Source organism: Caenorhabditis remanei, chromosome II (assembly GCF_010183535.1).
Source record: "Caenorhabditis remanei strain PX506 chromosome II, whole genome shotgun sequence".
NCBI classification, from domain to species: Eukaryota; Metazoa; Nematoda; class Chromadorea; order Rhabditida; family Rhabditidae; genus Caenorhabditis; species Caenorhabditis remanei.
Genome location: NC_071329.1, coordinates 7978856 through 8002638, shown reverse-complemented (window position 1 = coordinate 8002638; position 23783 = coordinate 7978856). Strand labels below are relative to the sequence as shown.

At 38.8% G+C, this 23783-nt stretch overlaps 12 protein-coding genes across 12 annotated transcripts; 6 read left to right on the top strand and 6 right to left on the bottom strand.

The window, feature by feature from the left end:
- Positions 1-280: 280 nt before the first annotated feature.
- On the bottom strand, positions 281-1511 carry GCK72_005237 (uncharacterized protein; the record flags this gene model as incomplete). The annotated part of the gene is made up of 8 exons (XM_053725098.1): positions 281-470; positions 575-663; positions 706-828; positions 874-950; positions 999-1098; positions 1155-1227; positions 1276-1417; positions 1469-1511. The coding sequence occupies 8 exons, from the start codon at positions 1509-1511 to the stop codon at positions 281-283; spliced, it is 837 nt and encodes a 278-aa protein (XP_053589292.1).
- Positions 1512-2301: 790 nt separating this feature from the next.
- On the top strand, positions 2302-3244 carry GCK72_005236 (uncharacterized protein; the record flags this gene model as incomplete). Its single annotated transcript, XM_003117017.2, has 4 exons — positions 2302-2528; positions 2575-2737; positions 2784-2999; positions 3107-3244. 4 exons carry the CDS (start codon positions 2302-2304, stop codon positions 3242-3244), a joined length of 744 nt encoding a protein of 247 aa, XP_003117065.2.
- A 3700-nt stretch (positions 3245-6944) lies between these two features.
- Positions 6945-9059, bottom strand: GCK72_005235 (uncharacterized protein; the record flags this gene model as incomplete). Its single annotated transcript, XM_053725097.1, has 2 exons — positions 6945-7080; positions 8983-9059. 2 exons carry the CDS (start codon positions 9057-9059, stop codon positions 6945-6947), a joined length of 213 nt encoding a protein of 70 aa, XP_053589291.1.
- On the top strand, positions 6976-9535 carry GCK72_005234 (uncharacterized protein; the record flags this gene model as incomplete). The annotated part of the gene is made up of 8 exons (XM_003116942.2): positions 6976-7122; positions 7255-7483; positions 7532-7737; positions 7786-7953; positions 7999-8450; positions 8937-9143; positions 9191-9266; positions 9314-9535. The coding sequence occupies 8 exons, from the start codon at positions 6976-6978 to the stop codon at positions 9533-9535; spliced, it is 1707 nt and encodes a 568-aa protein (XP_003116990.2).
- A 218-nt stretch (positions 9536-9753) lies between these two features.
- On the bottom strand, positions 9754-12380 carry GCK72_005233 (uncharacterized protein; the record flags this gene model as incomplete). Its single annotated transcript, XM_003116916.2, has 10 exons — positions 9754-10047; positions 10096-10200; positions 10249-10375; positions 10423-10543; positions 10916-10982; positions 11033-11173; positions 11481-11600; positions 11646-11747; positions 11978-12049; positions 12321-12380. 10 exons carry the CDS (start codon positions 12378-12380, stop codon positions 9754-9756), a joined length of 1209 nt encoding a protein of 402 aa, XP_003116964.2.
- A 2551-nt stretch (positions 12381-14931) lies between these two features.
- Positions 14932-16740, bottom strand: GCK72_005232 (uncharacterized protein; the record flags this gene model as incomplete). Its single annotated transcript, XM_003117410.2, has 2 exons — positions 14932-15097; positions 16643-16740. The coding sequence occupies 2 exons, from the start codon at positions 16738-16740 to the stop codon at positions 14932-14934; spliced, it is 264 nt and encodes an 87-aa protein (XP_003117458.2).
- On the top strand, positions 16029-17222 carry GCK72_005231 (uncharacterized protein; the record flags this gene model as incomplete). The annotated part of the gene is made up of 6 exons (XM_003117037.2): positions 16029-16294; positions 16341-16455; positions 16501-16603; positions 16702-16910; positions 16958-17050; positions 17100-17222. 6 exons carry the CDS (start codon positions 16029-16031, stop codon positions 17220-17222), a joined length of 909 nt encoding a protein of 302 aa, XP_003117085.1.
- Positions 17223-17429: 207 nt separating this feature from the next.
- GCK72_005230 (uncharacterized protein) lies at positions 17430-18389 on the bottom strand (the record flags this gene model as incomplete). Its single annotated transcript, XM_003116875.2, has 4 exons — positions 17430-17507; positions 17555-17783; positions 17832-17970; positions 18167-18389. 4 exons carry the CDS (start codon positions 18387-18389, stop codon positions 17430-17432), a joined length of 669 nt encoding a protein of 222 aa, XP_003116923.1.
- A 434-nt stretch (positions 18390-18823) lies between these two features.
- Positions 18824-19554, top strand: GCK72_005229 (uncharacterized protein; the record flags this gene model as incomplete). Its single annotated transcript, XM_053725096.1, has 2 exons — positions 18824-18836; positions 19331-19554. 2 exons carry the CDS (start codon positions 18824-18826, stop codon positions 19552-19554), a joined length of 237 nt encoding a protein of 78 aa, XP_053589290.1.
- GCK72_005228 (uncharacterized protein) lies at positions 19384-21182 on the bottom strand (the record flags this gene model as incomplete). The annotated part of the gene is made up of 3 exons (XM_053725095.1): positions 19384-19523; positions 20634-21011; positions 21089-21182. The coding sequence occupies 3 exons, from the start codon at positions 21180-21182 to the stop codon at positions 19384-19386; spliced, it is 612 nt and encodes a 203-aa protein (XP_053589289.1).
- On the top strand, positions 20752-21184 carry GCK72_005227 (uncharacterized protein; the record flags this gene model as incomplete). The annotated part of the gene is made up of 2 exons (XM_003116754.2): positions 20752-21000; positions 21050-21184. The coding sequence occupies 2 exons, from the start codon at positions 20752-20754 to the stop codon at positions 21182-21184; spliced, it is 384 nt and encodes a 127-aa protein (XP_003116802.1).
- A 1671-nt stretch (positions 21185-22855) lies between these two features.
- GCK72_005226 (uncharacterized protein) lies at positions 22856-23781 on the top strand (the record flags this gene model as incomplete). The annotated part of the gene is made up of 5 exons (XM_053725094.1): positions 22856-22913; positions 22962-23024; positions 23069-23146; positions 23297-23413; positions 23543-23781. The coding sequence occupies 5 exons, from the start codon at positions 22856-22858 to the stop codon at positions 23779-23781; spliced, it is 555 nt and encodes a 184-aa protein (XP_053589288.1).
- Between the last annotated feature and the right edge of the window lie 2 nt (positions 23782-23783).

Below are 23783 nucleotides of genomic sequence, written 5' to 3'. Positions count from 1 at the left end.
GGTTCAGATGATGTCAACTAGTGGGTCAAACTTGTATAATTTATCGCTTTTGGGTGCGAAATGGATACGAGGCAAAACGATAAGGTTGTGTGGGTCAAATCACAGTTGGAAATAAGGGGAAATGTAGAAAAAATGTGAAACTAGACAGGTTTGATGATTATGTTCTACACAGAAGAAACCAGATTTTTTGTCGTAAAGATTATAACTAAAACATGATGGCAAGGGAAAATGAGATACTGCGTAAATAAACGGGGAAAATTACAAAATGTGTTCGATTGTTTTACTGACGGTCAGCTCGACCACGCTCAGCCATGTACGCTCGGAACCAACGGAAGAGAGCCCCGGCGGCGAGAAGTCCGATGATACAATCGTCTAGGAAGCCGATGATTCCGTAGGCACTCTCTGGTACAATGTCGAATGGGAGCAGGAAATATATGACGACGCAGAGAGTCACGAATGCGATACGAATTCTGAAAATCAGAAAAACATTTTCACCGAATTACAAGAAAGTTAGAATGATATACACTTTAAACTTGATGAAATGTTTTAAAAACGACCTGGAATAGGCACTTACTGATAGATGACAGTGAAGATATCGTTGTTGAAGAAGTTGCGGGCGAGATATGGGATGAGAATCGGAATGTCTCGTAGATAATCCAACGGCTGAAAACATCAGCTTTAAAATTAAAAATCAGAATTTCTTACTGGTCTGTTGATTGAAAATCTTCTGTTGTAATCATCGATTCGCATATTACCCTCATGAATTTGATCGTCAATTTCAGCAGATACTCCGAAGGTAGGCCAACGAACCGGGAGAAGCATGTAGAACTGAAAAGAGATTACTAAAATATGCAAGTTCTATTCTGCACTCACCGTGCATCTGCACATTGCGCAATCACATGGGCTCACAATCGCTTTGCTTTGTTGCCAGTACTGGATGATGCAGTTACCTGAAATATGGTTATCTTCAGAAAATAAGCATGTTGGTTCATTCTCACAGCAAAAAATGTGTCCACAGTCTGTCAATACAGGAAAATTGGCTTCAGCAAGACAAATCGGGCACTCGTGAGCAGGTTGTTGTAACGCCTCGTCTATTCTCTGAAAATGGATCAATAGTTTTCAAAGTTTCAATAGTAACTACAATTTCCACTTACTCTTCGGGTGTTGGCCCTGTGTCGTTCGCTCTCTTCATCATCTCCGAGATGTTGTCTCTGTCGCCGACGAAAACTGAAAATAATTTCTTTTTGTCTTGATTATTCTTTTTCTGAAACTTACAGCCAATTGTCGTAGACGACTTTCAAAATGAGAATGACAGCTATCGCTAGTGTGACTTGAATGGCTAGTTTTACATCAGGATCGGCCGGAAATAGCCATCCTTCTTCTGGCTCCAAGATGTCGAGGGACACGTTTCCATCATCTGTAAATTTAATTAGCAGTAGAGTGATTAACTGAAAATTATAGAACAAACTCATAGGTGGCTTGTCAAGATATGCGGAGACGTCATCCTCCATTTTCGGGAGAAGTTGAGAGTCGCCTGCAAAACTTTAGTATACGGCTGCGTGTCTTGTATGGAAACGGACAAGAAAGTTCGGCATTGCTGTGAATCTCCATGGAAATCGAGTTATGTATAATTTTTGAGAGGAAGAGGGAATCAATACAACTGTTATTTAATTTTTTTTTTGCGACCACGTCGAAGAAATCCACGTTGTACCACGGGGCAAACGAAATCGTGTTTTAAAAAACGATTTTGAGGGATTTTTGTTTTATTCCCATACATTTTAATCATCGGAAGCGTCTAATAAGTGCGCACTTTAAAACACGAAAAGTTGTGTCTGGGATGTCGACGTCGGAGAGTTATCAATCGAGCAATGGGCCAGACCTCATGACGTTGGAAGCAAAGGTAAAATCCATTAATCTAAGCGGCGCGATAAAATCTAGGCTTTGTTCAAAATTGAGTCCATAACGTCGAGGCGAAGAAAAATTCGAATAAGAAACGGAAAACAAAAGAAACAAAGTGAAAATTAATAGGTTAAGTGGGAACACCATTAGTAAATGCCAGCTTTAGACGGTATTAACAAAAGCCAATAGATATTTCGTCAGTCGCCAATTGTACGATGACGTTGCTTACAACGAAAACAACGCTCATTTCTGTTTTCAAATTTATGGAATGAGAATGGAAAGAAAGAAGAGGCGCAGCATGTTAAAACAAATGAGAGCGGATGAAGGGAATAGAGACACAGAGACTATGAACAAATTGCTACCCCAGTTACTCAGAATAGAGCCGATGTAACATTTCAGATCATGTCAATCGATGATCAAACCGATCAGCTTGATCGCGAGATCAATAATATGCGTAGTTTGGAGCAAAAAGTGAAGGAATACAAGCTGAACCACGCCCATAAAGCAGCACAGACAGAGGAAAAGATCACTGAATTGGCCAATCTAATGACGATTTCTGGGAAAAATATGGTGAATGTGTGTGAGGAGAAGCTCAAGAAGTTTGCAGCTATCATTGAGCCATACCTCAAGTGAGAAATAAAACAACTGAAATATCAAATTCAACTTTTTCTTCAGCAGCGGAGTCGCAAAATCGAAAGAGGGAGAACTGCCAATTATAGATAGATATATTGCGCTCATCGCATCCATTGAAGGACTCGATTCGACGATTCGAAAGACTTCAGAGGTGTCTAGACTCGCTGCGAAGCATCACAAAATTCTATATTCTATCGACGTCAAGGTTATTACAAGTTAATTTTCACGTTTACGAATTAAAAAGTTTCCAGCAACGCGAAGCGATCGCACGCCATGAAAGATTGACTCGCATCCAAAATCTCAACAATGAGTTTCCTTCCGGATCACCACTACATTTATTGGCCGTTCTGCCAGCATTACTGATGACTTTGGATCGAAACCCTAAGTGCTCGGACTACTATAAAAAGAAATTCGGAGAAATGCAAGGGCGCATTCTTACTCTGTTTGCTACTATGGCTCACGATGAAGTTAGTTTTCTACAGAAAAAAATGTTTAAAAAACGGTCCGCAGCTTTGCGTGAATGCGCAATGTCCGCAACCACTGCGACGGCTACAGTAATCTTTATTAATTTCAGCCACCAAAAATTGAAGGAATGGGAAGTATGCTGTCGACTCAATCGAGCCTCAGCAATGGAGAAATCAATCTGGAATCAATCAATGATCGCAGTGAAATTCCAATCGACAATTCTGAAAGTCTAGCTTCCTCGCATTAGATCGATTTCTTCTCTTTTTCATTATTTTCTACGAGAAATGAAAATATTTCTCATTTAAAATGATTGAGTGGTTTAAACCAAGACAAAAAACACACACACGACACTTTGTTTAATCTATCAGTGAATTCATCTTGCATTTTATCTTTGTCGGAAACAGCTGACATTCTGTGGCGGAGCTCAGACGACGCGAGCATCTCATCTTTTTGTTGTTCGACAAGAACAGATTTCAACTTTAGTCTTTCATTCGATTAAAATGATGCAAATATGTCCCGTTTTCTTCGAAAGAAAGTCATGGTAAAGTTCTTTGATGAATTTCGGAAACAGAAAACAATAACAAAAGGAAAACCGATTTGCCATCTCGCCCACACTGTTCTTATCTCTTTTTCTGTTGTGCCGCCTGGAGACGACCACCAATACATTTTCTTTCGTTTTCTTTGCCATACGGCACGGTGAGAGGTTCATCGAAAGTGCAAAGCTGCTTGCGCACTACTCGATCATTGGCGCATTTCTCGATTCAGAAATTTGCAAGCCTACAATAATTGAATTTCGATTAAAAAATGGAATACTCAGAGGAAATGCAAGAAAATTGACCAATTTAAGGTTCTGAGTAGCTACTAATGACTAACAAATCATAAAAAGTCAAAATTTAAAAAATTTTGAAAAAAAAATTTTCCAATTTTTTTTTCAAATTTCTAGATTTTCAAGCAAAAATTGCTGAAAAGCAACTTCAAAACTACTTTTATGATTATTCAGTCCAAAAGAACTATGAAAAACACCGATTTCGATGAGAAATCGGTGTTTTTCGGAATTGTGATTACAGTCAGCTGTTCACAAAAAATGTATTAACTCCATTAGTTTTGAGTATTATCGAACAATTTTGTGATTAAAATGTCGACAGTGATTGGGTCTATTTATCTTGTAAACGTGAGTTTGCATCGAGACTTCATTTTCGAGAAAAATGTGAAAAACTGGCTATTTTTTCAATTTTCAGTAGTAAATGGGAAAACGGTGATAACTTTGTGCAAACTCCACCAACGCAGGTCATTTTATAATCAAAATATTCACAATTACGCCAACAACACGGCTTGCAACACTAGAAAACGGAATTATTTTTTTCTGAGCTGTAATTGACGAAAAACTGAATTTTCAGTTGAAAATTTTTTTCTCTCGTTTCTCTGCGTCTCTCTCGCGCCGCCCTCTCGCCCACGTGTTGCGCAAGTGCGCTCTGCCTCGATTCGATGAACCTCTCACCGTGTACGGTTTTGCCGTTTCATGTCATTGTATAATGTAATGATATGGTTTTATTAGACACCTCCTGTCTTAAAAAAAAGTTAAGAGATGAGAAAAGAAATTGGTATTCCAATTGGATATCCTTCCGTTTATTTTATTCACTCGGATATAGTCTGCTCCAGTAAACATTGCACCTAGTCTGACCTCCTTGAAATATGTTCTTTGATTGAATGAAGCTATCCTTGTATTTGATTTTTATTCCAATAGAAACGTATTCTCTATTCAATTTTGTTTTCCGCTTATGCTTATTCCTTTTTCTTTCAATACAGAGAGTTTTGAAAAGAGAAAGAAAAGTCAAGTGTATCCTCCTTCTCCTCTGCTGTTGCCCACTTCTCGACCCGCTCTCTGCCCATCGAAACATCCCACCGGTCATCACTTTTCATTGCACTTTTCCTTTTGTCTGCCTGCTTTCTTCTAGGCAAAAATCGAGCATTTGTTCGAGAGGATGCGCCTTCCTTTTTTGCTAAATTTGGCAAGCTTGAGTCATTTGTCAGAAGTGATTTCATTTTTGTGAGAACAGGATAGTACTAGGATGTTAACAGTGCTTTTATAGGAGAACGGGATGTCTGAATCACTCTTTATCCTGTAGAGAACACCTGGAATCTCTGGATTTTTCTATGAGTCAGTACAGTAACCCAGTTTTATTAGGAAACAATAAAAACTCTTCCAATAATATGTGCCCAAAAGCTATAGTCACATTTTTCCAGATTCTCAGAAATCACTTTCCCATAATGTGTATATCTTTTGCTACAATGTTCATTTTAGTATTTGTATACTTATGTTAATACACCGAATCTCTTGTTAAAATCCCGTTTAGTACAAACAATTCACACAAAACCCCACTGTCTCCACCTTCTATTCCATCTCCAGAAAAGCCCTTTTTCGGTTTCTATCAATTTATGTTCGTGTCTACAAATACATGAACAACACCACTCGAAACCGATCCACTGGTCAATTGTCCTTCCGAAATATATTTACTTTTTCACTTTATTCGCCTTTTCTATTGAGGAAGGCTTAATGTGTAGGAATGAGTGAAAAAGAGAGAGAGAAAGAGCCCCAAGAGTACCGGAAAGAGAGAAAAAGAAGAAAAAGAAAAAGAAGAAGGTGGTCAAAACAAATGACAAACAAAAACTGTTTTTGACCCTTTCCGCCTATCCGATTTCACCCCTTTTCGGAAAGAATTCGTGTGTTTTTCTCACGGTTTTCAAAAAGAGATTGATCTAGTGATTCATTATTTAACTGATTTTTCTTAGTTTGGTAGTTTAATTTCTAATGAAAATTTGATATAGATCAACTGGTATCGTAGAATCGTTAAACCTATTGAAGTTGCATGTTTCCCTGAATCAGCAGGGGCCACAACCGATAATAAAAACTGACTCGTTGTTCAAAGTGACGTACCGTATTCCCTAGCTCAGCAAATGTTTTCAAAAAGATAATTTTGGACATATCAGATCTGTTTTTCTAAAACTACTCTACCAAACAGAAATACAGGAAATTGACAAAAGTTATTTTGTGGAAAATAAGGTTCCCGATTACATCAAGTGAAGACGGTGGATCCTTTTTAAAAAAAGTCCGATAGGAGCTGTGCTTCAGTATCTTTTGGTTCTAGACAAATTTTGAAAATATATTGATAATTCCTACAGGTTTCTAGATTTATTTTTTTTTGTTCCAAGATTTGTATCTGAGAAAATACAGAGAAAGTCTCTATTTCTGATATGTATCAAGTTTGTCTGAAAGTGAAAAGGATTCATTCGTCTAGTCTCATACTTCCAAACAAATTAATAAAACGCTCAACTCACTGTATTAAAAACTACAAACAAATCAACAAATTGACGAGAAAGCGATATTCTTCGACGAACGTCTTCTTTTTCTTCCTGCCTATGACTCACGTCTTCTACTTTATTTCCGTTCTAGTCCACTTATAAATTGGAATAGAGAAGGAATGATGAGTGACAGATAGGCAGCGTCTTTGTATAGTTTTATTTTCCTAATTCTCAAAGTTTACAGAAGAGATTGGTGTCATAACTTTTGATTTGGGAGCAGAAGTGTCCCTTGAATTCCTCCAGATCCCCAATTAAGTCTCGAGACTTCCTCAACACCTTTTCACCTCATTTCCATTTCACTTTTTATCAACCTCTTCTTCTTCTTCTTTCCTACTTTTCGTCGTTTTTCCCTTGTTTCGCCACATTTACTCCCTCATTTTCATCTCTTTTCCTCCGCTTCATCAGGTCAAACCGTCCATTCCGTGACACATTTTATTCATCGTTTTCTCGAGAAGAACACCTTCGAATTACCCGTGTCAGAAAACTTCTTTCTCTTATTCTTCCTATTCTTCTTTCCGTTCATTGATCCATCCTGAATTCAGAAATATCAATGAACATTTCAGAATTAATCGAGTATTAGAGGCAGTTCACCGAGAAGACTTCACGTCTTCTGAAGACATGTCTTCGAGATATTCTGGAGGTGGAAGTGGAATTGAGCAGTATGTACAACAGCTTCCTCTACTTTCATTGGCGTTTCTTCCGTTGATTAGTGCGATTTTCGGGCTGAAATATGTCAATTTGAAGAGTGTTATTCATTTTCAGCAGGTGAGCATAAAAAACGAATTCAGATAGGATTTTTGAGGAAGTTCGTATGATTAAAAAGCTAAACTTACTAGGAGTCTGAAACTTTTTAAATAACAACAAACAGGAGAATAAACGAAACCCGTCATATTCCAGGGAACCCTCGGCTCATCCCCATGGCGAGCCGCCACTACAATGTCATTTCTCTCCACTCCAATATTCTTTGTATGGTGTCTCTGTGTACCTACTCCATCTGCAATTTTCTTTCAAATTGGTGCATCGTTAGCTCTTCTTCTGACTACTTTAACGTCTTCCCCGATTCTTCATTATCTACCGTCACCGTCTATTAGTATGTACTATCAGTTGAGATTCTTGTCGAAGCCATGTGAGTTTATCCTAGATTTTTAGACAATTTTCGAGTTCTTTTTTTCAGTGCGGTCAATAATCACAATGACTCAATGTGTGCTTCTCTCCACAGTCTCCATAATTCTTCTCTTTCTCAGTGCCTCTTTTCTCTCAACAATCACTAATCTTTCGGTCTATTTGATCCTACCATTAGTTGCTTATTTTTCATTATTCTCTGTGATATTCAGTGGACACTCGAGTATGATGAATGCAAGTTTCTTTCTATATATTGTGGTAAGTCTGAAACTGTAGATGAAGATGATTACGGTATCTAACTTTCAGGTCTCAATATCTGGAATCGGAATCTTCTTGTACTATGCAGTTCAAGATGTTCAATCGTTTGACACATTAGTTCCTATTGAAAATTTCAGAGTTTCTGATATTTTGACTAGTCTGATGGTTGGGTTCACTGTCAACTTTTATTTACTGAATTCCAGTTTTTTGTATCAAGTGAGTCAAAAGGACAAATAGAGAAGCAAACATACATAGTTTCAGATCTTTTCCCCCATGCCAACTATGCACAAATTGAGACTCACCCTTACTTTCTACGGAGTATTCCAGCTATTCATCTCCATTTTTATCTTCCTTTGCGCCACAATCTTCCTCAATTTCCTTCGAGAACACTGCAAGTTCGCCATGTCGTTTGGATCATTTTTTCAATTTTCAAAAGCAATTCTTGGAAATCGAATCCAAGTTTTCACTGTCTGCGCATCTTGTCTTTGTATACTATCTTTCTGTTTACAATGGACTATTATGTCATTGATGACGCTGACTTGGGAAGAATGTTGGGCTAAACGATTGAGATCATGGAATCCTATTCAACAGTTATGCTCACTTCAATTTGGAATGCTCATTTTGACGACTGCTGTTGTGGTTTTGACGGTGGCAACTAATTTGGCAAAGATTCCAGTTGGAATGCAGCTACCGACTATCATTTATGTCCTTTTGTAAGTTTTTTCATAGAATTTTCATTTGAAAATCCTAATATTTGGAAGAAATCAATTCAAAACACAAAAAATTAATTTAAAATGTCTGAAAAGTTATAAAAACGCTCGAGTTCAACTGAAAGCGCCTTCTTTCTTTTCCCTGCTGCCTCTTCTTCTTTCCTGTCTCCGCCCCCTCCACACTAAACATGGAGAACGGCGGAACCCGGCAGATGTCGGGACACACCGCAGCATTACTCCCTCCGTCCGGCGACTCATAAACTTACCTGGCTGGGGGTATTCCGTGATCATCAAGGCGGAATCCCCATGGCGAGGCCTTTCCATTGCACTTTTGGAAGGGCTGACCTGTGTGGCAGTCTCGAGTTGAGATTCGCCAACAGCTCAATTTTTGCGTAACGGGGCTGCGTGCGCGCGGCCCTGGAAAGTAACTATATCAATTAAAAAGAGAAAATGCTTGAAAAATCTTGCAGTAAAATTTCGTAACTTCAGCTCTTTGTTCGCCATAATTTCGGGAGTGACAATATGCGGTTACTACCTTCCATTTTGCTCAGCAACCGGTGCAATCTCCAGTTTTCTGCTAACCATCATTTTCACTGCTGGGAATTTGGCCATATACTTGATGAACAACACACCACAAAAGTTTCAAAATTCTTGTATCCTTGAAGATGCAGTTGGAAATGGAACAGCAGTTTCAAGGTTAGGATAGTAAAATAAAACGAACATCTGGAAAGAATCGTTTTTAGATCAATAAGTCTGGACAGAGTGGTGTATTTCGTGTCACATCTTCCACCACAATCACAACCAATTATCAGTTTGATGGTGAGAGTTTTCACGCGGCTTTCATCACTGCTAAACTGAAATTTCAGATGTTCGTTATCATCTGCACGATAATCTCTTTTCTAACCGGTGGTCAAGATCAAATGGGTTTGGACTGGAATCTAATTGCTTTCACATGGGCAACATCAGTCAGAAGTCCTTCCAGTTTCTCAAAACGACAATTTGTCGTGGCAGCCGACACTGCAGATTTCAGATATGCTCAACAACAGAATAATCCGACACCTAGTCCAGATGTGAATGCGTTTAGATGATACTTTAATAGATTTTTTATTCTGAAAATCAATCCATTCCCTTGTGATTTTTTCCCTTCTCTCCACTCTTTTTCCAGTTTTCATTCTTCTACGGGTTTCAAATGCTTTGCTCTTCAAAATCAGTTTTATTTGTCTTTCAAAAAAGAAATATTCTCAAATTGCTCATAAATTTGTCATTTTGCACATAATCGTTAAAATCAGTCATTCAAACAAAAAAGTTATTCAATTTCCTCAATCTTCAAAAATCGCGGTGGTGGCGGGGACTCGGGTTGCATTCGCTGATTCAAATTGTAATCATATTTCGGTGGTCCTTGTGGATGGAACATTCCAGACATATGATATGTTGGAGCGAATGGGCGATAAGGAGTTTTGAGCATATGAATTGGGATGAAGACGGGATCAGGTTTTCCGAATGTCGAATATGGAGGAGGATCCGCGCAGAAACTCATTTCAGTCGGTGGAGTACAGTAGTAGGTACTTGGAGCATCTCCTCCAGAAGTAGACTCAGGGTACTGTAATTGAGAAATTTTAAAAACCGAAGTGCTCCCTCCGAAACCGACCATAATACTTCTGCGGCTGGCACTCGGCGATCCACAGTTCCCTAGAAAAACTGGAGTTCCGATTTCGAAGCATCCTGAGTTGGTCAACAGGAGCTCATAAGTAACCTGAAAGATTTCTGATCTATAGGTCTTCTAGGTTACTGTATCACTCACCTGAACCGGGTTTCCATTCCAACAAAGCGACGGATAACAATCGAATGGAACTTGGAATGAGTGGAAGACGGCGAATGTCTCATTTGGAGGAACTGATCCAAGAATGAGGCGCGTGATCAAACGAGAGCTGAGAACGAGTTTTAATTCAAAAGATTCATTGATTATGATACTTACTCGCTTCTCTGAGCATCGCCACTTGCATATAGAATGTGTTGTCTCAATTCCAGACTGACGTGCTTTATTGGACTGCTCAAATGCTCATTCTTGATCTCACCAGTCACCAGAATATGCTCCCCTGAAAAAAATGTGGTCACTGGGATTCTAATAAAACAAATAACGACTATAAAACCGTTGGAACCTGTTTCCGTTTCTGTCGTGATAAGCTTTTGTTCATTACGCAATAGGCAGGATTTGTTATCTTATCTCGTCTATCATTTATCATTTTTTGCAATGAGATGACAATGATTAGGATATTCTGATAGGAGGAAGGACAAAAGGGTGTTGAAATTATTGACGAAGGGTGGACGGGTTTTGAAATTATTTTGAATGTTGTGTTTGTTTAAGATACGGCTACTGTGGAAATTCCGGTTCATTAGAGCGGTGAGATTTCACAGTATCAATTTCTGAGTGCCTTCTTTACTAAAATTAACCGAGATACCGAACTCACCAACTGTATAGGCGGCTCTTTCAATTTCAAATTTGATGTGAGCCTCAAGACGATTCATGAAGAAAGCCTAAAAGATTTTCAAACCTTCTCAAAGTATATCCACGAGCCCATGCTCACCTTCTTCTTAACATTTCTATCAATTGATACCGGTTGAGCAAACGACGGTTGCTGATCCAACGAAACCCTTCCCAATACATCAACAGCCTTCTCACATTCGATTGTTCCCTCGTCTCCTGATGAGAATCTTTTCACTTTTAGCTGAAAGGAAAAAGAAATAGAGAAAAAAACAAAAGGATGAGTGATTCTTCAGAAAGTTCATTTCATTTTTCAAGGACTTTCCCTCCGATTGACTTTCTTTATGAAGGGCATAGCGGCCGCGCGGCGCTTCAAACTAATTATGGGTTTTTGAGAATGACATGGTCGTTTTTTGACGGTTTTTGGAGGGAAAGTGGTGTTGAAGAAGGAGAAGGACAGCTAGGTTTATTAGCCGCTAGCCAGGGTCAATTGTTGGTGGGAATTGACAGTTTTAATTGGAATGGCATATAGTTGGCGTTTCGTGACTTACTTTAATCAAGAACCGATAAACAATTGCTCCGAATTTTCCATTGAAAGTGCCTGGCATATGATGTGGAACATTCAGAAAGATTGGAAGTCTATGATGCCCTTCTGGAATCACATCGACACCCTGAAAACTCAAGAATTCCTTATAAAAGCTGTCTGGTTCTCTCACTTTGGTCGTTGGAAGCTGGATTGCTGAAAACGGAATATGCAACTTCTCCTTGGTTAGAGTGTGTTGAGAGTCTTGTCCCGAGAACGTGGCACGACATACTCCCTGAAAATTTGAGTGAAGGTGTTTTTTGAAGTTTTGGAATACTTGAATCAAGAGATTATAATCTTAAGATGGAAACAAACAAGTCAATTTACTTTTTTTTTTTTGAAAACCTGAAAGTGTTTTTTTCTGATTCAGAATTCAGATAATGTCACTCAGAATCTTTATGTGAGACATCTGGACAAACATCCCGGACATCCACACATCAATCCCTTCAGGATTTGATTCCTTACCTCAAAAACGGCATTAGACTCCAAAATCTGCACTGCATTCGGAATCCGCAGTGACAATTCCACCAATTCCTTCTACAAAAATAAATCTTTCTCCTCTCAATTTGGATTATCTCCTCTCTTCAATTCCCTCTTTTCCCTATAAAAAACCGGGCCTCAGCCGGATTAGGCACGCTTGAATTTCTTTCCGCTTTACCACAAAAAATTGGTTGATTCGAGAACAAAAAGAGAGTGAAAACTGATTGAAAATATAAATGTTATTGTTTTGTTTCGTTATCGGTTTAGTTTTTCGAAAGAAGAGGAAAAAGAGAAAGTGAAAAGTGTCGAGAGACAGAATGATTCTTACACTTCCAGCCCGCAAAGGACGATCTGGTACCAGTAGGCGGATGGCTCGTTTTTGTTTCATTGCGGTAATGGAGGTCTAACTCTGAAATTTTGAATTACAGTAAGGATAAAAATGGTGTTTAAAAATGGTGTTGTAAAAGAAATACGTTAAGAAAAGGAAATTTGAATTTTTGGAACCTGTCTAATGTCCTATTGGCTTTGGAAAACTAGGAAACGAGCTCTTCTGGATCTAGAGAGTTCTTAATTTAGAAATGCTCTTTTATTCAAATTCGGTAGATCGCCAGGTTATTTGAAAATAAGATGAAAAATCTTTTTAAAAAATCGCTTCTCGTTCACTTCGATCAATTGAATAGGTTAATCAGAGTAATAAAATATCTGTCTGATTTTAATTTGTGAGTCATTAAGTTGTTTTTAAGACGCGATTTCGACAGTCATTATCTGGGAAATATAAACGTTTTTTGAGTATAACTATTATAGGTACGGTACATTGAGATTGTATAGAACCATCGTTTTGATCGGTCTTCCAATTCAAGAAAGAAATAAAATCAACCTTGAAAGTCAAAGTCAAGAAAATATCGAAAATGTTTGTGTACTGTTAGCTTAAACTATAAAGAAAACCAAAATGAACACAGAAAGAGAAGACGTGTCAGATGATTGCGTCGTCCTCTTCTTCTTCGTTTTCTTCAAAGAAAGAATAGTGTGGTGTCACCTCCCAACCCAATTTATTTTGTCTACATCTCTCTTTCTCTACTGTATACACACTTTCATTGTCACTTTCAGTCCACGCCCACTTTTTTTCGGACGCCTTAGCCAGTTAGTCATCATCTTCTCTTTAACACTCTATGTCTCCTAGAGTAGCCAGGGTGGAGATAATTACCATGTCATGATAATTAGTTGGATTTGTATATATTACTGTACTGATAGTACAAATTGGTAGAAGGAGAAAAAATCATGGTATATACATCATACTACGAAAGTTATGGAATGTGAATAAAAGATGCTTTGAGGATACTCCGGGTGATAGAAGTCTTACTCAAGAACAATAGCTCGTCAATGAAATTGGTCTGGATCTGAACAGTTTCATTTGACAAATAGTTCAGAAGTGCGGCTCTATGAAGCTGGAGCCCGACTTACTATTAGAATCAAAGTGGATCAAACCAGAAATACATTTTCTGAAGATCTCGGTAACTGGGTTTTTGATGGTTCTAATTTATGACAGCTTTGCCCAGTTCATAATAATTTGAAGCATTGTAATCAACTGAATGGTCGCTCAGAAACATTTTACAAGACTCTCAAGTGACAAGAGTTGAAGCTTCTACATTATCAAACACGGTTTTTAAAAACGGAAACATTTTTTTTTAGAAATTATTCATGGACTCACAGGAACTCTGTTCTGAAAACTTAAGAAATTCAAATGCAAGTATTGCAAAAGTATCCACACGGGATTTTCAACATAAGATGTTATTATGCAGGAATCGAAAACATTCATTCTTTTTTGACCTGTTGGAAGAAAAGGCGGGAATTTCAAAAAACAGTGTACATATCGGACGAGTGGTATCTCTCTGTTTCACCTGTCGGACATTCAATTAATTTCAAAAGTAAAAAGACAAAAAGATGCGAGAAAAAGATAAAAGCTAACTAGGTTGACACCTGAGAAAGAGAGTACATTACTACTTCAAACAGTGGGAAAATGGATGGAAAAGAGAGGTGGAAAAAGATGGACAATTAGAATTGGAAACGACAAGACACAGATTGATGATGACTGGGGGGACGGTAGCAGAAGGAAGAAGAGCCTAATGGAGAGAATTCGGACGAGAACGGAAAAATGGAAATGAAATTGAGGGAGGATTGGGAAAAATGGATGGAAAAGGGGAGTGGTTTTGTGGTTGACAGGGCGAAGGACATTTCGGAAGTGATAAATGACAGGTGGCACTGGGTGTGCAAATTTCGGTTAAATTGAGGTAACGGAATTGAGAAGGATGGGTACTGTAATTTGGGGATCGGATGAAATATGAAGAAGAAAATAAGGAGGTTATGTTGAAATTCAAGGTTGGGGTAAGATTTGTGGGTTCTTTTGAAGTTTGAGTTCAGGATATAAATCTTTTGTGAAACTTCTGTTCTACTTCGTTCTAATTGGCATAACAGGTTGGGAGCATAAACTCATCTCTTTAAATCCAGAATTTCAGAGTAAGGATTTGTGATTTATCATCTACGATTATTGGGCAATTGCTGACACATTTTTTTCAAGTGTTCCATAGGTCCCTCACTAGAGTTACCGCGAAGAGCAATATTTCGTCGTTTTTGTTTTCAGCAATGACTTGTCACATACGGTGCCTCAAAGTTTGTCAACTACTGTCAAAAGTTATTTCAGTTATTTCCCCATGGCAAGTTTGCTCGACTTCAAATCTATTACCTAGAGAATCTTATACGATTCAGAGAACGAACTCTCCGAGAGTTGAACTTTGAGAAGTAATGAATCTGAGCACCACAAAACAATTGACAACACAAATTTCAAAAAAATCTTCATTAGCCTCTCATGTTACAATAATAAAGGTTCCTGGTGAAGTGGGTTGGTTGATTGGTGTGCGCTACAGTGGTGTCCATTGACCAGATTAGAGAAGATCCTCGTTGGCAGTGTCGACGGAGAGTCCGATCCATGCAACGGCAGTGTAGGCGAGAGTGGAGGCGACAAGGACGGCAGTGTAGATGGCGTTCATGGTGGCTTGGTTGGATTGGTTAGGATCGGTTGGATCTTGATCAAACTGACGATTTGCTCGGCTTAAGTACCAATCGATTTGTCATCATTTTAGTGATAAAATCTGAATATCCCACGTGGCAAGAGCAAAGTGGGAGGAAATGATGACAAATCCACTTTCGAGGTGAAAAAAGAGAATGAAAACGCGTCAAACGCATCCTAGTTTTTGACTAGACATTTTTCCTAGAATAATTACGAAAGTTATATAGTAATGGTTCCCAAGGATTATACAATATCACTAGTGTACAATTAGTTCCATTCCCTCATCAATTAGCTTCTCTCTTTTTTTTCATCCGAATCAATGTTGCGGCGACGACGACGCAACAATCGGTTTTTGACACTTCTCGATTTCATCCATCAAGATATATCTCATCCGATGAGATTGAGTAGTCAGCTAACAGTGACCACACGGCAAATCGGGCATCTTCCGACGGCAAATCCCTTCTTCGAAAAGAAACAATTGATGGGGGGAACAGAAATGAGGAGGATCTGTGGGATAGTAGAGAATTAGATGGAAAGAAGAAGACTGGTTTCAATCCAAGAGAAGCCGAAGAAGAGAAAGAAAGAAGAAGGAGGAGGTGGAGATGCCACACACAGACTAACGATGACGACGGTGTTGGTGTTTCTTAATTTCTCCAGAAGAACGATTCGCTTCTGGATACCTTTTTTATCTAGGCCTTCCTAGACTAACGAAACAAATATTGATTTGCTTTGGGTTCTTTTGGTTTTGACTACATCTGTACTGAACAATTTTGAATTGTTTTCCCCCAAAGTAGACGTATAAAACTACTAATCCCAGTTAATCTTTCTGAGAAACGTCATCTACCAATCTTCTTAATAGAAATCAATGTGTACTTTGTTGAAGCATAAAATCTTTGAATTGATCTCAACCCTGATCTGATTGCCTACTACCGTAGTCTACTCATTCCTTTTACCTTGATTTTTTTTCAGAAAATGACTCGGATACTACACCTAACGCTCTCCACATTTTTGATCTCCTTCGTCTCCTCCAAATTCACTGAAGACTTTTCCCAATGGTTGGCAGACTATTACGGACCACAAGTACGGAATCAAATTGAACGACTCGATTTGGGTCCGAATGGTTCATTTGGTGGAAAGAAACATAGAAATGATTCATTGACTAATCAACCACTGATTATTGTTCATGGAGTATCCGATACAGCTGGAGAGAAACCAACATGGGCGGCACAGTGGTTCAGGTAAGGAACCGGAATGGTCTATTCAATAAGCCTTTATCACTTTCAGAAAAGAAGGAAAGTACAAGGAGAATGAGATTTACTCGACAACATATTTCAACGGAGCACAAGGAAATCCATTGAAATGGATTGAGTACTCAATGAAATGTGAATATGTCAAACAGGTAACCTGAATCGTATTTGCATTCACCCATATCATCTTCCTTCAGGTTCGTTCTCTGATTGTAGCTGTTCGTCTGTATACTGGACGAAATGTTGATGTGATCGGATTCTCGCTTGGTGTTCCGGTATCAAGAAAAGCAATTCTTGGAGGTAATTGAATTTCAATTTATTTCGAATTCATTTGCATACAAATGAGTTGGAATAAGAATGGCGTGGGAGGCTGAACCGGAAATTTGCGTCTTTTTCAGGACGATGCGTGGACACTGGAGAATATTTGGGCGGTCCATTGACACGTGTCATTGATACATATGTTGGAGTGGCTGGTCCAAATCGTGGAGCTTCACCTCAACTCGGTCCACTTTCGGTTCCAGCTTGCGCACTTTCTATTACACCGATTTGTAATTCGGTGAATGGATTGTACTCGGGTAACTGTCCAGCTCAGAGTGAATTTCTTCAGGTGAGACATTCAGAGAAAGTAGGGATAGTTGGCCTTTTGAATTTTAGGATATCAACAAGTACGCTCATTATGAGGGACAATACACATACTCAATCTACACCCAAAAAGATCAAATGGTTGGATATGCAGTTTGTGGACAGGTGAGAGTCACAGATACTAGATAAGCATCTGAATCATCTGATTTTTCAGCTTACATCCCCACTACCTGGCCAATCTGGTCAACGTGTCTATACTGACAAAAATCACGATCAAGTGTTCGATGACACACATGAGGTTCAACTTCGAATGATCCGTGACCACGTTGTCATTTAACTTGAAAATGCAATCTTTATGTGCCTAATTCTCTTAATTTTATGATCTGAAACTTCGTGAATTATTGATTTTATTTTGATTATTTATTCAATCAGATTCTACCTGATTCATAATTTAAGTGTAATAAAAGTGAGTGAAGAAATCAAATTTCGAAAGCAAGTTTTCAAAAAACAACAGAAAAACAGTAACAAGAAAGCACTAGATAATCTACAACTCGTTGTGGTCAAAGCTTGGTCCGCCTGGTGGCACTGGATCGTAGTTGACTGAACCCTTTCCTTCCTCCGACTGAAAATAAAAGTTATTTTTGACACAAAAAGTGTCTCAGAACTCACATAAATATTCAACCACGTCTTTCCATTTCCAATTTGGACACCAGCCAATGTCTTTCCATTCTGTGTAATTTTTCCTCCGATCTTCCAGTCTCCTCCGAGTTGTGGAATTGGAAGAGCTCCGATGTCAATTGGCTCTTTTTGAACAAATGGAGTCACGTCAACTGGTCCATTTGTTTTAACCTTCAAGAGAGAGCAGACAGTTGGGGCGAGAGAGCAAAGTTGGAATTTGCTGAAATATTGAAGATGATTCAGGGAGATTTCTTGATATGAAAGTTACCAAAGTTGATCTGGAACGAAGGAGTTCTCAGATTTTCCATTGACACAAACTTTTCCGATCATCCATGAATCTTTCTCGACGTTCAAAGCAAGCTCCAAGTTGGAATCATCAGTGACGGCCTCGTTGACAGTGACGAATCCTGAAATTGTTTTTTTTTATAATTCATACTCTCACATACATTACATTATTTGACGTGGGGCTACGCAATCTGTTTGTTTCATTCTTTTTTGTATCACCGAGAACACAAAAACTTTCATTTTGTGCTTAGACAATTTTTGTATTCTTCCACACCAGACATGTGTATGAATTCAGAAGTTTGATTCCTTAGTACTCACCCTTGTGAAGTTTGAAATGTCCTGGAAGACGGAATTGAGCGTGTCCCTTCTTGCAAGATGGTTCCTTGTTCTCATCATAAGTGGTCACTTCGAAATCAGTCAAGATAATTGGTCCCTTTCCTTTTGTCGTATCAGTGAATTTAATCACATTATCCACTCCATCTTCGCATTTTGACCAAGCCAAAGTGACGAAGGCGGCAAGAAGGAGCCACTTGAAAAGCATGCTGAAAATTAGAAGAATAGGAAAATAGTTGGAATTTTGGAACAAAGTATTGAAAATATGAAAGCCGTTCAAATAAAAGAGACGGACACAGCACACAAATTGAGTTTGAATTGTAAAATTGATACGACATGAATGTATATTAGTGGTGGGTGAAAAGTTTCAGCCCTTATCAATGACCTGATAAGGAGTCAATTTGCGGAGTTTGGCTCCAAAATTTGATTAGTGCATTGAAATAATGAGGAGATAGTACGGTGAGATGAAGAGACTCAGAGACGGGCAAATACAATAGAGGCGGTATGCGACGTGGACTAGTGACGACGTGGCTACCTGATGAATAGGTATTGGAACTGAAACGAAGAGGGGAACTGCAAAATTTAAGAGTTTTGAGGTTTATAGTTTTGGAAAGGAAAGTGTGATTTGTAAGAAAATAGAAAATGATGGAAAACGGTATGACTCAGAAAGGAGAAAAAACTATTGAAAACATTTGGAGGTGTGTTTCAGAGAGAGTGGAAATAGAGAGTTAGAAGATTTTTCGCGAGAACTAGCGAAATATTTTTGATTGTGTCCTGCATGATTAATTTTAATTAACTCCGATAAATCTGGAAGATTTCAAGAAATCTTTGAAGCTTTAACAACCATTGTATAAACGTTTATATCGAAAATCATGAACCTGAACCTGCGAACTGAATTTAACCGATCAAACATCCTTCATAATCCATTCAATTTTATCTCGTTTCCAACTAAAAGTTTTGTTTTTCAACCTTCATAGATATACGGTTCGTAAAGATTTTCTGTGTTTCGGACGCAAAAGCATATAAGGAAAAGTGTATGCTAATTGAAACCGTTATGTATTGTATCTGAATCCAGATGAACAAATACTTAAAAACTCAAAGACTTTCATTGACATATTTCATTACAAAAATAGTTTCCCAACGATCCAGACTCATTGAATGACGAGGAAAACGTTTGGAACCAGGGATGTCCATTGACCAGATTAGAGGAGATCCTCGTTGGCAGTGTCGATGGAGAGTCCGATCCATGCAACGGCAGTGCAGGCGAGAGTGGAGGCGACAAGGACGGCAGTGTAGATGGCGTTCATGGTGGCTTCGGTTGGTTGGATTGGATCGATTGGATCTTATTCAAACTGACGATTTGCTCGGCTTAAGTACCAATCGATTTGTCATCATTATGGTGATAACATCGGAAGATTCCACGTGGCTAGGACGAAGTGGGAGGGAATGATGATAAATCCCATTTTAATGAACACGCTGGAAGTGAGACGTTTCTAACGCGCTCTAGTCTTGCTGACTGGTTTTTTCTCTTTCTTTCATGTGAAATATATATCGTGATCAAAAAAATAGTCAGACAATTTATTCATTGCAGATTTTATAACAAAATTTTGAATCAAAATAAATTATTTTTGAATTCTCGAATAACACTGTGTTCCACGACCATTGTAAACTGTACGACGAGATATTTTTCCACCCATTTCCTCCATTGCTTGAACGACTTCCATGTAATTGATATTGGCAAACATGTTACAGTTTCAGTCAGATGAATAGAATTGCAGAGAATTTGTTATGGGTAGAGCAGCAACTTATTAAATGAAGATATTGGAGGGCGGAGCTCTAATCTAGACTGGACTTCACTCGAGAGAAGGAAATGAAGTGTTCTGACGTTAATGACGACAACAATTTGTAGTATTGTGTAGAAAACTGCAGAAAAAAGAAAGAAACTCTTCCTGAACTACAGACATTTATCAAATTCATAGTTTCAGATTGGATTTGGTGGAACTACAAGAGATACGTATGCTGAAGAGCAAACAATTTGAATTGGAAAACGTTTTGAAGAGCAGCATAAAATAGAAAAAGAAAAAACTAGCCAAATGGGGTTTTAAACTATAACAACAGAATTAGACAGTTTACAAGAAAGTCCAGTATTCCAATGTTTGAAAAAGTGAAATAGCTTTTTGATGGAAGCATTGTGACTGAAACACCGCTCTAGGTATCAAAAAATTCATAGATCGGTGATTTTCCAGAAATATGAAGAGATTGGTCTGTTTTTAGTGTGGTGTCTTCAATCTTTGCACGATCTTTTTTGCTTTAGCGCTTAAAAATTTCACGTTTTCATGGGCTCTACTGATAAAAAGAAAAAGTAACAAAGAGAATTTTGACGTGAGATATGAGAAAGTTCTAATTTGAAAAAGTTTTGATTTCGCTTTTTTGAGTAACCACGTGAACTGACTTTCGTATCTTTCTAGAAATCTGGAACAAAGATCAAGAACACTGATAAGACGTCCGTATAAAGGGAGGAGAAATCCGCCAGTCTCCATAGAGTTTCCAAACTCCTTCAACAAATCGCCATGGCTCAATCCGTCCCACCAGGAGATATCCAGACCCAACCCAACGCCAAGATCGTCTTCAATGCCCCATACGACGACAAGCACACCTACCACATCAAGGTGATCAACTCGTCCGCCCGTCGTATCGGGTACGGAATCAAGACCACCAACATGAAACGTCTCGGAGTCGACCCACCATGCGGAGTTCTCGATCCAAAGGAGGCTGTTCTTCTCGCCGTTTCCTGCGATGCCTTCGCTTTCGGACAAGAGGTAACTAGGAACTGAACCTGGTCTAGTTTCTGATACTCTCATGTTTCAGGACACCAACAACGACCGTATCACTGTTGAGTGGACCAACACCCCAGACGGAGCTGCCAAGCAATTCCGTCGTGAGTGGTTCCAAGGAGACGGTATGGTTCGTCGTAAGAATCTCCCGATTGAGTACAACCCATAAATTCAAGAAAGCAAGATATCGTGGAACTCGTGCAGAGGGTTATTGAATAAATTATTTTTAAATTGAATGTCTATTGTTTGTGTTTTGTATCTGCCCATCCGAAAAAGAAATAACACGCATGCTCCATCACGTCTCTTGTAAAAAGTGTCCTCAATTGTTATATTCTAAGGCGTTTTCAGTGAGTTTAACGTTCTAAACCGAGATTTGCAATGTGTTAGAGTCCAAAAGAGTTCTCGAAAATACCCTCCACAGACACGTATTACCTTCTTCCTAGATTTGTTGTTTTATTGTGTACCGAAGTCGAAAATGTAATAATTTTTATGCGTTTTCCCATGTCTAATATGGAAAAGTGGACAGCCAAACAGAAAAAATACGGAAAAAATAAATACGAAAATCCGAGGTCATGTGGGTGTGCTTATATTTCAGGTTTGCTTCTAATCAAGGTGTGCTTCAATCACAGTATTTACGGTAAATTACGATTCATGTTTTAAATGTATAGCTGAATACTGTAACTTAAGCTACGTCCACTTCTATCTACAGTAACTATCAGGCTCTACGATGTCTACTTCTTCCTTCTTTACTATTTGATCTTTCATTTCATTTACACGATAAATTCTTTCCATTCTTCGATCCCTTATTACCTTCACACTCACAATCAGAAGACAACCAAAAACTCACAACTCCACTCACGCCATCATCATAAAAATGAGCGACGCAATATGCATATCTTTTCATTTCGCAACACGTTTCCTTCACCTTTCTTACTTGTTATTTCTCTATTAGTAATCAAACTTCTCTGGGCCTCTGGTGGTTATTGCGCAAATGAGTTATTATTTCTTTTTAGTTGAATTTATATTTCTCTTTTCCATTGTAAAGGAAGTTGAGTAGACGATTTGGAAACAAGTTGTTGTTTTTGGATTTTGAGCATTCGAAAAGCTCGTAGAACTTTTTTTATACGACGGAAAAGTAATAAGAAGATGCACACTGTATTAAAAAAACCCAAGTGGAATCCGGAAAAGAAGAAATTGTCTATTTTCAGTCGGTCCAAAGCTACTTATTATTTACTCGGTTCTGATACCCCGTCCGTCTAATCTACCCGGATCGTTTCTATACGGGCGGTCCTTTTTCAAGAAGTTCCCCGTTCGTACTTGCACCCAATTCCTCCACAAAAGTAGTCACGAGTTTCTCCTCTCTCTCTCTCTCCTCACACCTCCCCGGTACCTTGGCACAGCGCCAGTGACATCGGCCTCTCTCGACCTTTCTCTGACTTTCAATCGATTGGATGTTACCATCATATTCTCTCCTATTTGCGAGCAGGCGTGACAATGCATGCTGGCTGGTGGACGCTTCTGCTTCTCCAAGTTTCTCTGAATCTCTGAGACCGTACATAATCCATCTCTCCCTCTCCTGATGGCACGAGTGATGGCGTCCACTTACTCTAGCTCCGCCCACTATTCCTCATACTTCTCTGGGTTTATATACTGTACATTAGAGATATATTATCTCTCATTGATACTCTAGTCGTCTCTTTTCAATCACTCGCCTTCATTCATGTACAGCTTCTAGCTCGAGTCTAGTCTCATCTTGATTTTCAATAAATTATTTCCTTTTGAATAATCTAGTCTTCTTTTAATGTTCAACTCATCAAACCCAATTATTTTACAGTGTTGAATGTCGGATAACGTTGTTCCGGATCTTCCGGATAACAGAACTCCAAAGACTGAAAACGGTGAGAATCATTTTCAGAATTCTTCTCCCTAATCAAACTGCTTTTCAGAAGTCATGGAGACCAACTCCCCAAATGGTGACACAGCTCCTGTTGCTGAAATCATCATCGGAGGTAACATTCTTGAAAATAACAATGGCTTATCAAACATTTTCCAGGTCAACCGCTCATGAAGGTTCCGAATGGTCCCATCGTCGTCAAGGATGCAACCCTCGCTCCGACTCCAGCAACAGTTGGTGAGATTCTTTTTTTGTCTGAAACATGTCTATTAGTGCAAGAATATCCTACGAAAAAAAAACTTGTTGTTTCCTCTATTTCAGAATATAGAAATGAAGGTGGAAACATTTGATTTTATCTAATTGATTACCAAAAAAAACCTTTTCCAGTCGAATCGAAATCGAAGAAGACAGCTGCAGCAATCGCTGCCACCGATTCGACCGCTGCTTCTCAAGCCGCTGCTCAGTCAACCGAGGCGAATGCTCTCGTGAACGGACAAGAGACTCGTAAGTTTAATAGTTGATTTACCGCCTCCAGCAACAGCTGGTGAGATTTTTTTTGTCTGAAACATGTTTGATATTGAGAGAATACTCTTCCAAAAGGCGGGGTAGGAAAAACAATTCAAACTTTTTCAGAAGGTGTTTCGGATGAGAAAAAGAATAAGAAGACCGCCCCAATCCAACTCTCTTCTGCCGAGCAACCGAAGATTGCCGAAGAGATGGAGGCCATCGCCCTTGGCGCCGACATTGAAGCCACACCGTTCGCTGAAATCGACCGCCGCATTCGGGCTCGTTCGAGCCGATACTCGGAGAAGGATTTCGTCTGCCCAAAACCAAATATCCATCATGATCATCATTTTCTTATTTTGTCATAATA